The sequence below is a fragment of the Balaenoptera ricei genome, chromosome 1 (assembly GCF_028023285.1).
Source record: "Balaenoptera ricei isolate mBalRic1 chromosome 1, mBalRic1.hap2, whole genome shotgun sequence".
Taxonomy (NCBI): domain Eukaryota; kingdom Metazoa; phylum Chordata; class Mammalia; order Artiodactyla; family Balaenopteridae; genus Balaenoptera; species Balaenoptera ricei.
Genome location: NC_082639.1, coordinates 99,084,039 through 99,100,032, shown reverse-complemented (window position 1 = coordinate 99,100,032; position 15,994 = coordinate 99,084,039). Strand labels below are relative to the sequence as shown.

The 15,994-nt window shown below is 38.4% G+C and overlaps 2 protein-coding genes and 1 pseudogene across 4 annotated transcripts in view; 1 reads left to right on the top strand and 2 right to left on the bottom strand.

Moving 5' to 3' along the window:
* ST7L (suppression of tumorigenicity 7 like) overlaps positions 1-4,270 on the top strand; it is a 144,262-nt gene extending 139,992 nt beyond the window's left edge. Inside the window, exon 15 of the mRNA XM_059927837.1 lies at positions 4,188-4,270. Coding sequence (XP_059783820.1) covers positions 4,188-4,238 — 51 coding nt within the window. The 3' untranslated portion in view covers positions 4,239-4,270. The remainder of the gene's footprint in view (positions 1-4,187) is intronic.
* The window catches only part of CTTNBP2NL (CTTNBP2 N-terminal like), a 72,435-nt gene that overhangs the window by 7,313 nt on the left and 49,128 nt on the right, over positions 1-15,994 (bottom strand). For all 3 annotated transcript variants that reach the window (XM_059927822.1, XM_059927805.1, XM_059927816.1), the window contains one exon: positions 1,760-1,990. In XM_059927822.1, coding sequence (XP_059783805.1) covers positions 1,760-1,990 — 231 coding nt within the window. The remainder of the gene's footprint in view (positions 1-1,759; positions 1,991-15,994) is intronic.
* Positions 8,654-9,913, bottom strand: LOC132368961 (26S proteasome regulatory subunit 4-like; annotated as a pseudogene).

The following is a 15,994-nucleotide window of genomic DNA, read 5'->3' as shown; positions in this document are numbered from 1 at the left end:
AATAAACAGTTAAAAGAAAGAAGTGGCTGTCTCTAATATTGAGGAGGAGAGAGAATGGGAAGGGGTGGACTAGGGAACCCTATTTTTCGTAATAAGCAGAGTAACCACGTAATTGACTGTTCAAACCACTAACATGTCTGACAGCCAAAGCGGGTATTGTTAACAACTATGCCAAGGCAACAGGCTTAAACTGGAATTTTCTCAGGCAAACTGGGACTATATGCGCCCTAATTATAAGCCTCTAGTTTGATGTCTAACACAGCCAGTGTTCTACTTTGATAAAACACTTAAGATCAGATAGGCAGCTGTTTTAAAATATTTAATACTATCTTACATTGAAATACAGTGTTAGGGAATTTTGAATTTTTTAACTCTTCCTCTCCCCAATCACCTAGAACCATAAATTATCCCAACACTACACCTTCAATGGGCATGACAGCCAGCCAGCCCTTCAGTACAACTCAGTTACTTCATGTACGAAATAGAAAACAGGCCTGCCTATCAAACAAGGATGTTGTGAAGATTTTCTTATAATATTACGTAAAAGCCCCCAAATTTAGGCAACTACCTCAAACTCATTGACACCTTTTAAATTGGGGCATAAATGTCTTCAGATTACTTCAGTCTAGTCCAGAGGTTAAACTTTTCTGGGTCTTGGAGAGCTCTGAGAATTCAAGTAAGGATATGGGAAAAAAACTCATTTTCTACAAAATGCATAAACTTTTGGCATTCTGTATATTTTCTGGGGGATCATGGAACATCTGAGACCCATTCGTGGTTAAGAACTCCCACTCTGGCCTTTTGTTTGGACTCTGTGAAGGGAAAGAAAAATCATGGGCAAGACCTAAGCCCTTAAGCACTTTGTCAGATGCATTTTAAGCAGATGGCTCTCTAAAGCAGGTAACCATAAAAGTAAACGAAGGTCCATCAAACTGCAGCTGCTAACCCAATTTTTTCAGAATAAAATGCTTCCTACTAAATGCACTGATGTCCCCCCTTGTTGATATAAATCTAAACCAATAGTTCTTAAAAATGCAGACTCTAGCCAAGCATTTTTTTCCAGGCCAAATCTGAGCCATAAATGATAAGTCGGGGAATGAAATCACAAGCACTAGAAGAATTCCAAGGAGATGAGGTAGAGGAAAGCACAGGTTTGCCTTCCTATCTCAGGGGCTGTAAGACCTAGAAAAAAACACACACACATACACACACACACTTTCCTAACAGGGTAGAACAGCTTTAAGGTAAACAACCCTAGGGGCTGTTTATGGTTTCATGAGAAGTAAAATGCAATGAAACTCAAAACCAGAAATAAATGAAAATAATCTATTGGCTTGTATGTTTATAGTCAGGTAAATTCTCTAATTCTCTCTCTCTCTGATATAGCACTCCCCAAATACCTGTTAATCTTTCTATTTATCACTTAAGTAAGCAAAGAGAGAACACTCCGTTCAGCTACAAGGCTTGGTCAAGCCCCAGTCTGTTGCCAGAGTTTGGATGACCAAGAGCTGAAAAAACATACCAAGTGTTTTGGAGTGTCATATATCAAGAAGAAATGCCATCTGAAATAATGCGTCTGGCACACTGCCTAAATTTAACATTTGGAATGACCTGCATTTTCTATCTCCTGGCTCTCAGGTAAGCTCAGGGGCTTTTTTACACCTGTGAGACCTCCCAGTTAAACTACTATGAGAGCTGGCAGCTGACAAAGTGTCGGGCATTTTAGGAGTGTGCAGGCGCACGTCAGCGGTGAACCCACCTTGCGGTGCCTGCTCTCGGCGGCAGCCAGCTGCGACAGCATGCGCTCCTGCATGTTCTTGCACTGCTTCATCACCACCTTAAGGATCGACAGCGGGTTTGTGCAGACTGGCTGCTTCTCGCCATCGTTCTTCTCCTTCAGTGTTTCAAAGTCTCTCTGGAGTGCCATTAAAGGATCACTGATGTTGTATTTTCCATAGCGTTCTTCAATGAAAGTATCTCTGTGTTGGGCCTGGGGAAGAAGGGAAAATAAGCATTTTGCTTTCAAATACTGCTGAGGAGGGTATCTGCTAGTAGTTAGACGTCAAAGGTAGTGGTGTGAGTATGAAGTAACCTTTTGACTACAAATCAGACAGGGTCATCTAAGTATAGAAACAACGTCAGAAAAGGGGCATAGCAATATTAATGGGAACAAATACTTATGTAAAGCTAAGTACCAGTTAGACATTGATCTAAGTGTTTAGGTTCAGGTTATTTAAATTTTACAACCCTATAAGGTGCTATCATCTCCATTTTGCAGATGAGAAAATTACTACGGAGAGGTCAGGTGACTTGTTTCAGGTTACTCATCTAGCAAGCTGTCAGAATTGGGATTTAAACCCAGGCAGCTTGGCTCTAGAGTCTGTGACCTTAACCACCACACTTACTGCCTCAGCTTATGAATGCTTCTATTACCAACAGGTATATCTTATCTTTTCTGTGTTATGGCATTTGCATTTCTAAAATACGGTAAGCATAATACCTTTAAGAGTTTATATGTTTAGAGACCTAACCAGGTGGCTGTAGATAAGTAAAGGACACTAAAGATATTTTTACATTGTAATCGAGGACTGTTTGTGATTTGTCCGCATAGAACTTCACTCAATTGTTGGCCGGTCAAGAGGGTGGAGGCACTCACCACTAGAGGTGCAGACAAAGTCCTTCTACCTGCTGCCAAATTCCACCCCCCTCTTCTAACCTCTGTTCAGCTGTCTTCCATCCTCCTTTCTGTCCCCTTCAGGGCTTGGTGAGCTTTGGGGATGAAAGGGAACTTGAGCAGGGAATGTGGGCTGGTGCTTGGAGTCTGGCCTATGGCTTTGGGCCTGGGTGCCAAGTCAGGTCGAATGATCAGGAAGGGAGTGAAAGGAGATTCTTAGGCTTCCCTCTTATATCTGCTAGGAAAGACTTGAAGTACTATTTCATATAAGCATCATATATTACGCGCAGGTGAACAGAGTGAAATTAACAATTACTTTACTGAACAGACATCTAAATGTTTCCTGAGACATTTTACAAAAAAAAAAAAAAAAAATGAAGTGTTAATAGAGGGTTGAGGAAACGTTCTCAAAAATCATAGCAAAGTACTATATAATTTAAGCTTTCAAATGAAATCTAGTTATGAAAACTACTGTTATTTCTCAATTTTTAAAAATTATTTCATCAGGAGCTACCACCACCCACAAATGGGAACCCATTTGAAAAGAAAAATACACAATTCAGTGACCATGCTTAAAAAACAAAAACCCTCAAGAAAATAAAGCAAACATGGGGTTTCTCTGACGTGTTTCAGTGCTGAAAATTTGATGCCTCCTTCTTCATTAGAGACGGTCCAAGCTCAAGACTCAGGAATTAGCCTTGTGTTACAAATTTGTGTTGGTATCAGTTGGCAGATGTTCAAAGCAGAGTTAGAAGCCCTGGCGGTTTCACTTCTGGCTGGACTACAACTGCCTTAAGTGATGACATTACTGGAGTATTTGGGTGACATCTGCATACGAAATATTTGAAGCGTGAAATTCAGTTGTTCCTTTAAGTTACTGATAACCATCCTCCTAACCTGATTACAAGTGTGCGTGTGTGTGGGTGTGCACATGTGAGCATGTGAATTGAGGCGGGGAGGGATTTGAAAGACAGAATCCTATTTTTTTTCAGGTCCAAATTAAAAGGAAATTTTCAGTAAAATTTCAAAATAATCTTGTCTATTTAGGATAGAGGAAGACAAGACCAATTCCAAAATTGGCTATTTTTATTATTGTTTTTTAAGAATCATGGCAAGAATAGACAAAAAAGCTAATTTTTAGTTACATATTTAAGAGCATTAATGTCAAAGAACATGGGACTCATCAAGGTTTTCTTTTCATTAAGAACATCTGTTTCTTTAAGTTCAGGTATAAAAACATGAGACTGATAACCCAGGATTCACTGAAAGTATCTGTAGCTATTAATGTCCTAAGGCAAATCCATGTTTAGAAAAACACAGACAAAGGAAGCAAGAGAAAAAAAAAACTCTTTAAGAAGTTGAAATTCCACTTTTCTGTCACATCTTTTATTCATGATTACTGTTTCTGTATGATTAGCTATGGAAAAGAAACAATTATTGGTACTAAAATTGGCTGAGTAGGGCAAAAAGGAAAAAGTGAACCTGAGTATTTTTATGACCTTTTCCTTTTCAGAACACCATGGAAAGTGGGATGGGAGAGCAGAGCTGGGAGTACAATTCATGATCTTGATGACGCTAAGAAGCTCTCTCTCTCAGGTTTGAGTATATAGTTAACTAATCCTTAAAAATATGACTTTTTAAAACCCACACTGTTATTATCCTGTAGAATTAATAAGCATCACAGAGTTACAAGTAATGGATGAGGAGCTTCTTTGGTGAGGTCTCAGACTTCTCTGAGAATAGTTGTTAAGCTGTCTGTTTTCTCTTGAAGTATTTCACAGTAATTCCATAATCACTTGCATAGTAATTACAAGTTATACAAAATTGGTAGCTTCACACATAAATGAAAAGAATCTGCGGAATAATCTAAAAAAGGCTCCTTGTCACAAAACAATTCTTTTAAGTACATTCTAATATGGGACCCGAATATGGAAAAAGTGAATTCTGTATTTATTATACCAAACACTGGATTGGAAAATGGGAGACGGAATATAGTATTTTCTATCCAACTTAATGCTTCAGTCAGGTGAATTGTATGTATTACACATTTAACAGCACAAATAATAACAACAATTACCAAAAATAGATGTTAAGATTTGACAAATGAAAGAAGAGCTTTAGTGGAGGTGTGCATTGGTTATCTATTCCTGCATAACAAATCACTCCTAAATTTAAATGCTTAGTAAACATTTTTTATCTCATACAGTTTCTGAGGGTCAGGAATCTGGGAGGGGCTGAGGACTGAGCTGGGTGCTTCTGGCTCTGTCTCATGAGGTTGCAGTCAAGCTGCTGGCCACGGATGCAGCCATCTGAAGGCACGACTAGGGCTGCAGGATCCATTTCCAAGCTTAGTTGTTGGGTTAGGCCTTGGTTCCTTGCACGTACTGGCTTCCAACAGAGCAAGTGATGTGAGAGAGTGAGAGACAGACATACATAGACACATCAAGATGGAAGTCCCACTGTCTTGTAACCTAATCTCAGAAGTGACTTACCATCATTTCTGATGTATTCTAGCAATCACACAGACCAACCCTGGTAAATGTGGGTCGGGGGGACTACTTAAGGGTGTGAATATCAGGAGGGAGGACCACTGGGGGCCATCGTGGAGGCTGGTTATCAACATGAATGACTAGCCATGCTACCGCTACCATTTATGTTTCAGGTCAAAATTTAGAGGCTAAGTACCTATACTAAAAACTATCAAGGCTGAGTTTTAATATTTTAATGAAATTTCAGCTATTTTGTAAGAACTTTAAAATGATCTGGATTTCACTTTTGGGGAGAGGAGTTCAGGAGTACGGCTAAAATCAATTTCTTGCAATTTCATTATTTTTACTTCAATGACAACACATACTTTAACTGAACAGAAATTCCTACATTGTCAGAAAACACAATGATCTTTATTGCAGACAACAGTAAAGTAACTGGCTGGTTAGACAGATTCAATGATAGAAGATATTACTATAGCAGACAAAACATACTAGTCATCTATCACTCATTTATTTTTACTGTTACAGGCTGAATGAAACACAGCACTACTGAAAGCTTAAAATAAAACCACATAATATCCTTGGATATACCATGTTTGCTCTCCAAAAATTTCAGCTTTGCTATGATAAACTACAAAAAGAAACATGAAGCAATCACCATCTCTCTATAATAAATAAATAATTTATTTATTATAATAAATAACATATATGTATATATCATATATACATAAATAATAGTTCAATAATATATGTAGATAATAGTATGTGTATATATATATATATATATATATATATATATATATATATATATATATATACACACACACACACACACACACACATTTTGACTGCATTGGGTCTTCGTTGCTGTGTGCAGGCTTTCTGTAGTTGCCACAAGCGGGGGCTATTCTTCATTGTGGTGCGCGGCCTTCTCATTGCAGTGGCTTCACTTGTTGCAGAGCACAGGCTCTGGCGCCCGGGCTTCAGTAGTTGTGGTGTGTGGGCTCAGTAGTTGTGGTGCACGGGCTTAGTTGCTCCGCAGCATGTGGGATCTTCCCGGACCAGGGATCAAACCTGTGTCCCCTGCATTGGCAGGCGGATTCTTAACCACTGCGCCACCAGGGAAGTCCCGATAATGGTATAAATTATATATATATTTCAATCTTAAAATAGGAAATCAATCTCTTTATTCTTTGGATGATAATCACCAACATGAAAAGTGGTTCCAAATGTAAAGGTGAAGAATTATGGCCCATTTAAATGGGGGCTTATATTTAAGTACAAGGTTTTATTTTCAAGACTCAGGCTGATACCAGAACTGTATTAGGATATGCAATTTTGCCATTTATTGCCAATTCTGAAGTGATACTTGTAAAAGTAAACAGCAATATAAACATTATGCCTTTAAAAATATCTGAATACTTCTATGTCAGGGATCAGAAAGACAAAAAACGTGATTCCAAAATGGTTTTTATTAATGTTACCAAAAGCATGTCAAAAGGAATCCTTTTTACACACAATTTGAATCTATTAATCTTCAAATCATTTATACTCTGGAGTCCCTAATAAACTATAAATAGCTGCCTGAACAGCTGGAAATAAAGCAACCATTCTGGATAAAGATGATAACAACATTACAAGTATAACCTTTGTTCTGGAAGTTCCTTTTCACTTGCTGAAAGAAAACCAGATTTTACTGTTTGATAATATTGATAAAAGAGGATTTAGCCTCATTGGAATTAAACTAATTTCTAGAAAATGCCACAAAATTTATCATGGGAGCGAAAAGAGAAAATTTTCATCATTTAAAAAATGTCTAATATATTATTGAAAACCGAGTGCTCCTTCCACTTAACCATAAATGCTGTATTCTCAAATCTGGTCTTTTCTATATGTTTATTTTCTTTAATACTTTTGGGCCCTAGAGTCTAACAGAACTGGGATTATATCCTGTCACTACTACTTTCTGTACTACCTTTAGTAACAACCTTAACTTCTCTGTGCCTCAGATTCCTCATCTGTAGAATGAGGGTAACAATCTACCTATAGGTTTGTTATAAAAATTAAATGAGTAATGTAAAATGCTTCCTATAGTACCTGACACAAAGTAAATACTATAAATATGAATTAATTTTTTCAATAACTAAATTTAGAATATAGATTTTGCTGTTTTAGAGACAATGACTTAAACTCAACCCCACAGACTTAAGATTCTGTAAAACTGGATCAGGCTAGTAAATCTCCATTAAAAGCAAAATGAAATTCACCAATCCCAGATAACTCAGAAGTAACACATCACTAAAAATGTATCAGGAACCTGGATAACCAATAACATTCTATTTACTTAGCAATCAATCCTGAACTGGCATGTGACATATTATATAATGTGGTCAATTGATATTTACCTCTTGCATTGTTATTAAACACTCCTCATTTTTCTGTCTTTTCTTTCAACCTACTTAGACTGCAAGTGATCTGAAGGAAAAAGCACTTATACATCTTTCTTCTTCCTATATCCTATATTTTGCCTTAAGCCCAAGACATGTAACAGATATTTATTTTCCAGCCTCTTTCCTGATGTCTTAGCCTCTCCTCGCTCTCATCATTTTAGGGAGGTCAATATTTTATTTTGCTGTTAGTAAAATCTAGGATTTACTTAGTATAATCACTTAAGGTAATATCAATTTATATATTTAGCAAACTGACTTTGAAGCAGATGAGCTTCAAAGATTCCCCTTGTATTTTTAATAAAACGTTCATCATCCTGGTTAAAAAAAAAAAAAAAAAAGATTCCCCTTGGGGTCAGTTTGCAACCAGATATTTATAAAAGCAATTATTTACATAAGTTCAGAGGATCATGTTACAATATTATTTGACTACAGTGTAATAAATTCTTTTGAAGACTAAAAATGGTAAGTTTAGTACAAATAGCTACAAGTGTAGTACTTCTAGCTAGTAGACAGCTTATTGATAGAATAAGAATATGGGTAAACAGAACAATGTAGCTGCTTCAACATTCAGATTCCAGAGAGTCCTGAGAAAACTCCTAATGAAATTGAAATAGGTGTATTGAGTTTTTTTGTCTTTGTTCTGTTTTATTATTTTAGTCTATGTATGTGATAGAAACAAGTTACATATACATTCTGGACTGGGTCTAAATAAAAAACTTTTTGAGGCGGGGACGAAAATGTGTAAGGGATTCTATAAGGCCTGAACAAATTAATGCTCTGAATATAAATTAAGAATTTGAAAGTATAATTTTTTTTTGTTTTTTGAGAAAGAGCACGCTTTATCGGGAAGAGAGCACTGCACGTGACCAACACATGACGAGAGTCGGAGGGGCATCCTACACATCACGCTCAAAAGGTACTCAGGATGCTGTGCTAATGAAGATCAGCTGGAACATGCACTCCTGGGAAACTTCCCCAACCTCACACCTCTGAGGGATCGACACACTTCCAACCTTTTTCTGGAAGGCAACTGTGGTGTACTAGAGATAGAGTCCCTCAGGGGCGCCTTGTTTTTTATAAAGAACATTTTCTTTAAACTTTTTGAAGTCTTCATTTGTTACTTTTATCCTACGTTCTCTCAAGGCCATCAGACCAGCTTCCGTACAGATTGCCTTGATGTTGTCAAAAGACAGGTCATCTTTAGCCATGATCAAGTTGTCCAGGGTTACGTCGTCGGCTAGCGTCATCCTGCTCTAGCGTCATCCTGCTCGTGTGGATGTGAAAGATGCGCTTCTTCGTCTTTTCATCCAGCAAGGGGAACTCGATCTTCCTGTCAATGCGGCCTGGTCTGATAAGTGCTGGGTCCAAAGTCTCTATTCGGTTTGTGGCCATGATAACTTTCACGTCTCCCCTTGAATCAAACCCATCCAACTGGTTCAACAGCTCCAACATTGTTCACTAAATTTCTCTCTCACCACTGGAATTTGAGTCATACCTTTCCTACCCAACAGCATCAATTTCATCAATAAACACGATGAATGGTGCGTATTCTTCAGCAACTCAAAACAGTTCCTGAACAAGTATGGGCCCATCGCCTAGGTACTTCTAAATAAGTTCAGAGCCAACCACTCTCAAGAAAGTGGCCAAGTTTTGATTTGCTACTGCTTTGGCTAGGAAGGTTGTACCTGTGCCGGGTGGACCATACAGAATGACCCCCTTAGGGGGCTTTATACCCATCTCTTCATAATATGTAGGATGAGTGAGTGGACGTTCCACAGATTCCTTAATTTCCTGGATTTGGTTGTCCAATGCTGCAATATCAGCATAGGTCTCCTGGGGGGCCTTTTCCATCTTCATCACTGTGATCAAGGGATCCGTATCATCCATCAGCACCCCTATCACAGCATGCACCTGTGGTTGAGCAGGACCAAGCAGCCCGGTTCCAGCAGATCCTTGTCTACAAATGAAAGAATGCTGACATAGTGTTCTGAGCCCACAGACGTAGACACGATGGCATGATTGTCATCAATGATCTCTTCCAAGGTTCCTACCGACACTGGGGTGCCCCTCAGATCACCCACCTTTGATCTTTCCTCCTCTTGCATTTCTTCTAAAGGCCTCATTTGTTCCTGATTTCTAATGAATTCTTCCTCCATGAGAAGATAGTCTTTAATTCCCTCTAACTTCAATAATTTTAACCAGCACTGAGTGTGAGGTGTCAACAGGGGCAGTATGCTGGCAGCATCTGGTCCCTTTGTTTTCTTCTTCTTTTGCTCCACTCTAGCTGGTATAGGAGATTCATATTTCTTTTTCTTATCCTTGTCATCCTTCTTTCCACCTCCAGGACCGTGACCACCACTCTGACTTTGAGGCCTCTTGCTTTGGCCACTCGAGCCGCTACTGCCACAAGTTGAAAGTATAATTTTTAATGCTGCATTAGATCTTAATCTCTTTTATTCAGGGGACCATACATCTCTTAAAATATAATGAGAGGGAGGACCGTCAAGATGGTGGAGGAGTAAGATGTGGAGATCAACTTGCTCCCCACAAATACATCAAAAATACATCTACATGTGGAACAGCTCCTACAGAACACCTACTGAACGTTGGCAGAAGACCTCAGACTTCCCAGAAGTCAAGAAATTCCCCACGTACCTGGCTGTGTGGCTGACAGGGTCTTGGTGCTCTGGCCAGCTGTCAGGCCTGAGCCTCTGAGTGGGAGAGCCAAGTTCAGGGCACTGGATCACCAGAGACCTCCTGGCCCCATGTAATATCAATCAGCGAGAGCTCTCCCAGAGATCTCTGTCTCAACGCTAAGACCCAGCTCCACTTGACGACCAGCAAGCTCCAGTGCTGGATACCCCATGCCAAACAACTAGCAAGACAGGAACACAACCCCACCCATTAGCAGAGAGGCTGCCTAAGATCATACTAAGTTCACAGACACCCCAAAACACACCACCAGATGTAGTCCTGCTCACCAGGAAGACAAGATCCAGCCTCATCCACCAGAACACAGGCACTAGTCCCCTCCATCAGGAAGCCTACACAACCCACTGAACCAACCTTACTCACTGGGGGGCAGACACCAAAAATAACGGGAACTATGAACCTGCAGCATGTGAAAAGGAGACCCCAAAAAGTAAGTTAATCAAAATGAGAAGACAGAGAAATCTGCAGCAGATGAAGGAGCAAGGTAAAAACCCACCAGGCCAAACAAATGAAGAGGAGGCAGTCTACCTGAAAAAGAATTCAGAGTAATAACAGTAAAGATGATCCAAAATCTTGGAAATAGAATGGAGAAAATATAAGAAACGTTTAACAAGAAACTAGAAGAACTAAAGAGCAAACAAACAATGATGAACAACACAATGAATGAAATTAAAAATTCTCTAGGAGGAATCAATAGCAGAATAACTGAGGCAGAAGAATGGATAAGTGACCTGGAAGATAAAACAGTGGAAAAAACTACCACAGAGCAGAATAAAGAAAAAATAATGATAAGAATTGAGGACAGTCTCAGAGGCCTCTGGGACAACATTAAATGCATGAACATTCGAATTATAGGGGTCCCAGAAGAAGAAGAGAAAAAGAAAGGGACTCAGAAAATATTTGAAGAGATTATAGTTGAAAACTTCCCTAACATGGGAAAGGAAATAGTCAAGTCCATGAAGCGCAGGGAATCCCATACAGGATAAATCCAAGGAGAAACACGCCAAGACACATATTAATCAAAATATCAAAAAATAAATACAAAGTAAAAATATTAAAAGCAGCAAGGGAAAAGCAACAAATAACATACCAGGGAATCCCCATAAGGTTAACAGCTGATCTTTCAGCAGAAACTCTGCAAGCCAGAAGGGAGTAGCAGGACATATATAAAGGGATGAAAGGGAAAAAACTACAACCAAGATTACCCTACAAAGCAAGGATCTCAATCAGATTCAACAGAGAAATTAAAACCTTTACAGACAAGCAAAAGCTGACAGAATTCAGCACCACCAAACCAGCTTTACAACAAATGCTAAAGGAACTTCTCTAGGCAGGAAACATAAGAGAAGGAAAAGACCTACAATAACAAACCCAAAACAAGAAAATGGTAATAGGAACATACATAGCGATAATAACCTTAAATGTAAATGGATTAAATGCTCCAACCAGAAGACACAGACTGGCTGAATGGATATAAAAACAAGACCCGTATATATGCTATCTGTAAGAGATCCACTTCAGACCTATGGACACATACAGACTGAAAGTGAGGGAATGAAAAACATATTCCATGCAATGGAAATCAAAAGAAAGCTGGAGTAGCAATTCTCATATCAGACAAAATAGACTTTAAAATAAAGACTATTACAAGAGACAAAGAAGGACACTACATAATGATCAAGGGATCAATCCAAGAAGAAAATATAACAATTGTAAATATTTATGCACCCAACATAGGAGCACCTCAATACATAAGGCAAATGCTAACAGCCATAAAAGGGGAAATAGACAGTAACACAATAACAGTAAGGGACTTTAACACCCCACTTTCACCAATGGACAGCTCATCCAAAATGAAAATAAATAAGGAAACACAAGCTTTAAATGACACATTAAACAAGATGGACTTAACTGGTATTTATAGGACATTCCATCCCAAACCAACAGAATACACTTTCTTCTCAAGTGCTCATGGAACATTCTCCAGGATAGATCATACCTTAGGTCACAAATCAAGTCTGCGTAGATTTAAGAAAATTGAAATCGTATCAAGTATCTTTTCCGACCACTACGTTATGAGACTAGATAACAATTACAGGAGAAAATCTGAAAAAATACAAACGCATGGAGGCTAAACAATACGCTACTAAATAACCAAGAGATCACTGAAGAAATCAAAGAGGAAATCAAATAATACCTCGAAACAAATGACAATAAAAACACGACTACCCAAAACCTATGGGATACAGCAAAAGCAGTTCTAAGACAGAAGTTTATAGCAATACAATCCTACCACAAGAAACAAGAAACATCTCAAATCAACAACCTAACCTTACACCTAAAGCAATTAGAGAAAGAAGAACAAAAAAACCCCAAAGTTAGCAGAAGGAAAGAAATCATAAAAATCAGATCAGAAATAAATGAAAAAGAAATGAAGGAAACGATAGCAAAGACCAATAAAACTAAAAGCTGGTTCTTTGAGAAGATAAACAACACTGATAAACCATTAGCCAGACTCATCAAGAAAAAAAGAAGACTCAAATCAACAGAATTAGAAATGAAAAAGGAGACGTTAACAACTGACACTGCAGAAATACAAAGGATCATGAGAGATTACAAGCAGCTATATGCCAATAAAATGGACAACCTGGAAGAAATGGATAAATTCTTAGAAAAGCACAACCTTCCGAACTGAACCAGGAAGAAATGGAAAATATAAACAGACCAATCACAAGCACTGAAATTGAGACTGTGATTAAAAATCTTCCAACAAACAAAAGCCCAGGACCAGATGGCTTCACAGGCAAATTCTATCAAAGATTTAGAGAAGAGCTAACACCTATCCTCCTCAAACTCTTCCAAAATATAGCAGAGGGAGGAACACTCCCACACTCATTCTAAGAGGCCACCATCACCCTGATACCAAAACCAGACAAAGATGTCACAAAGAAAGAAAACTACAGGCCAGTATCACTGATGAACACAGATGCAAAAATCCTCAACAAAATACTAGCAAACAGAATCCAGCAGCACATTAAAAGAATCATACACCATGATCAAGTGGGTTTTATCCCAGGAATGCAAGGATTCTTCAATATACGTAAATCAATCAATGTGATACACCATATTAACAAATTGAAGGAGAAAAACCATATGATCATCTCAATAGATGCAGAGAAAGCTTTCGACAAAATTCAACACCCATTTATGATAAAAGCCCTGCAGAAAGTAGGCATAGAGGGAACTTTCCTCAACATAATAAAGGCCATATATGACAAACCCACAGCCAACATTGTCCTCAATGGTGAAAAACTGAAACCATTTCCACTAAGATCAGGAACAAGACAAGGTTGCCCACTCTCACCACTATTATTCAACATAGTTTTGGAAGTGTTAGCCACAGCAATCAGAGAAGACAAAGAAATAAAAGGAATCCAAATCGGAAAAGAAGAAGTAAAGCTGTCACTATTTGCAGATGACATGATACTATACATAGAGAATCCTAAAGATGCTACCAGAAAACTCCTAGAGCTAATCAATGCATTTGGTAAAGTAGCAGGATACAAAATTAATGCACAGAAATCTCTTGCATTTCTATACACTAATGACGAAAAATCTGAAAGTGAAATTAAGAAAACACTCCCGTTTACCACTGCAACAAAAAGAATAAAATATCTAGGAATAAACCTACCTAAGGAGACAAAAGACCTGTATGCAGAAAATTATAAGACACTGATGAAAGAAATTAAAGATGATACAAATAGATGGAGAGATATACCATGTTCCTGGATTGGAAGAATCAACATTGTGAAAATGACTCTACTACCCAAAGCAATCTACAGATTCAATGCAATCCCTATCAAACTACCACTGGCATTTTTCACAGAACTAGAACAAAAAATTTGTATGGAAACACAAAAGACCCTGAATAGCCAAAGCAATCTTGAGAACGAAAAATGGAGCTGGGGGAATCAGGCTCCCTGACTTCAGACTATATTACAAAGCTACAGTAATCAAGACACTTTGGTACTGGCACAAAAACAGAAATATAGATCAATGGAACAGGATAGAAAGCCCAGAGATAAACCCACACACATATGGTCACCTTATCTTTGATAAAGGAGGCAAGCATATACAGTGGAGAAAAGACAGCCTCTTCAATAAGTGGTGCTGGGAAAATTGGACAGGTACATGTAAAAGTATGAAATTAGAACACTCCCTGACACCATGCACAAAAATAAACTCAAAATGGATTAAAGACCTAAGTGTAAGGCCAGACACTATCAAACTCTTAGAGGAAAACATAGGCAGAACACTCTATGACATACATCACAGCAAGATTCTTTTTGACCCAGCTCCCAGAGAAATGGAAATAAGAACACAAATAAACAAATGGGACCTAATGAAACTTAAAAGCTTTTGCACAGCAAAGGAAACCATAAACAAGATCAAAAGACAACCCTCAGAATGGGAGAAAATATTTGCAAATGAAGCAACTGACAAAGGATTAATCTCCAAGATTTACAAGCAGCTCATGCAGCTCAATAACAAAAAAACGAACAACCCAATCCAAAAATGGGCAGAAGACCTAAATAGACATTTCTCCAAAGAAGATATACAGATTGCCAACAAACACATGAAAGAATGCTCAACATCATTAATCATTAGAGAAATGCAAATCAAAACTACAATGAGATATCATCTCACACCGATCAGAATGGCCATCATCAAAAAATCTAGAAACAATAAATGCTGGAGAGGGTGTGGAGGAAAGGGAACACTCTTGCACTGTTAGTGGGAATGTAAATTGATACAGCCACTATGGAGAACAGTATGGAGGTTCCTTAAAAAACTACAAATAGAACTACCATATGACCCAGCAATCCCACTACTGGGCATATACCCTGAGAAAACCATAGTTCAAAAACAGTCATGTACCAAAATGTTCACTGCAGCTCTATTTACAATAGCCAGGACATGGAAGCAACCTAAATGTCCATCGACAGATGAATGGATAAAGAAGATGTGGCACATGTATACAATGGAATATTACTCAGCCATAAAAAGAAATGAAATTGAGTTATTTGTAGTGAGGTGGATGGACCTAGAGTCTGTCATACAGAGTGAAGTAAGTCAGAAAGAGAAAAACAAATACCGTATGCTAACACACATATATGGAATCTAAAAAAAAAGAAAAAGGTTCTGAAGAACCTAGGGGCCGGACAGGAATAAAGACGCAGACGTAGACAATGGACTTGAGGACACAGAGGGGGAAAGGTAAGCTGAGACGAAGTGAGAGAGTGGCACTGACATATATACACTACCAAATGTAAAACAGCTACTGGGAAGCAGCTGCATAGCACAGGGAGATCAGCTCTGTGCTTTGTGACCACCTAGAGGGGTGGGATAGGGAGGGTGGGAGGGAGGGAGATGCAAGAGGGAAGAGATATGGGGACATAGGTATATGTATAACTGATTTACTTTGTTATAAAGCGGAAACTAACACACCGTTGTAAAGCAATTATACTCCAGTAAAGATGTTAAAAAAAAAATTGAGAGTCGATACCTACTTCATACCATACACAAAAAAGAAGAATGGATCACAGACCTAAAAATATTTATGAATGGCCAAAAAGTACATGAAAAAGTGGTCACTCATTAGTGATCAG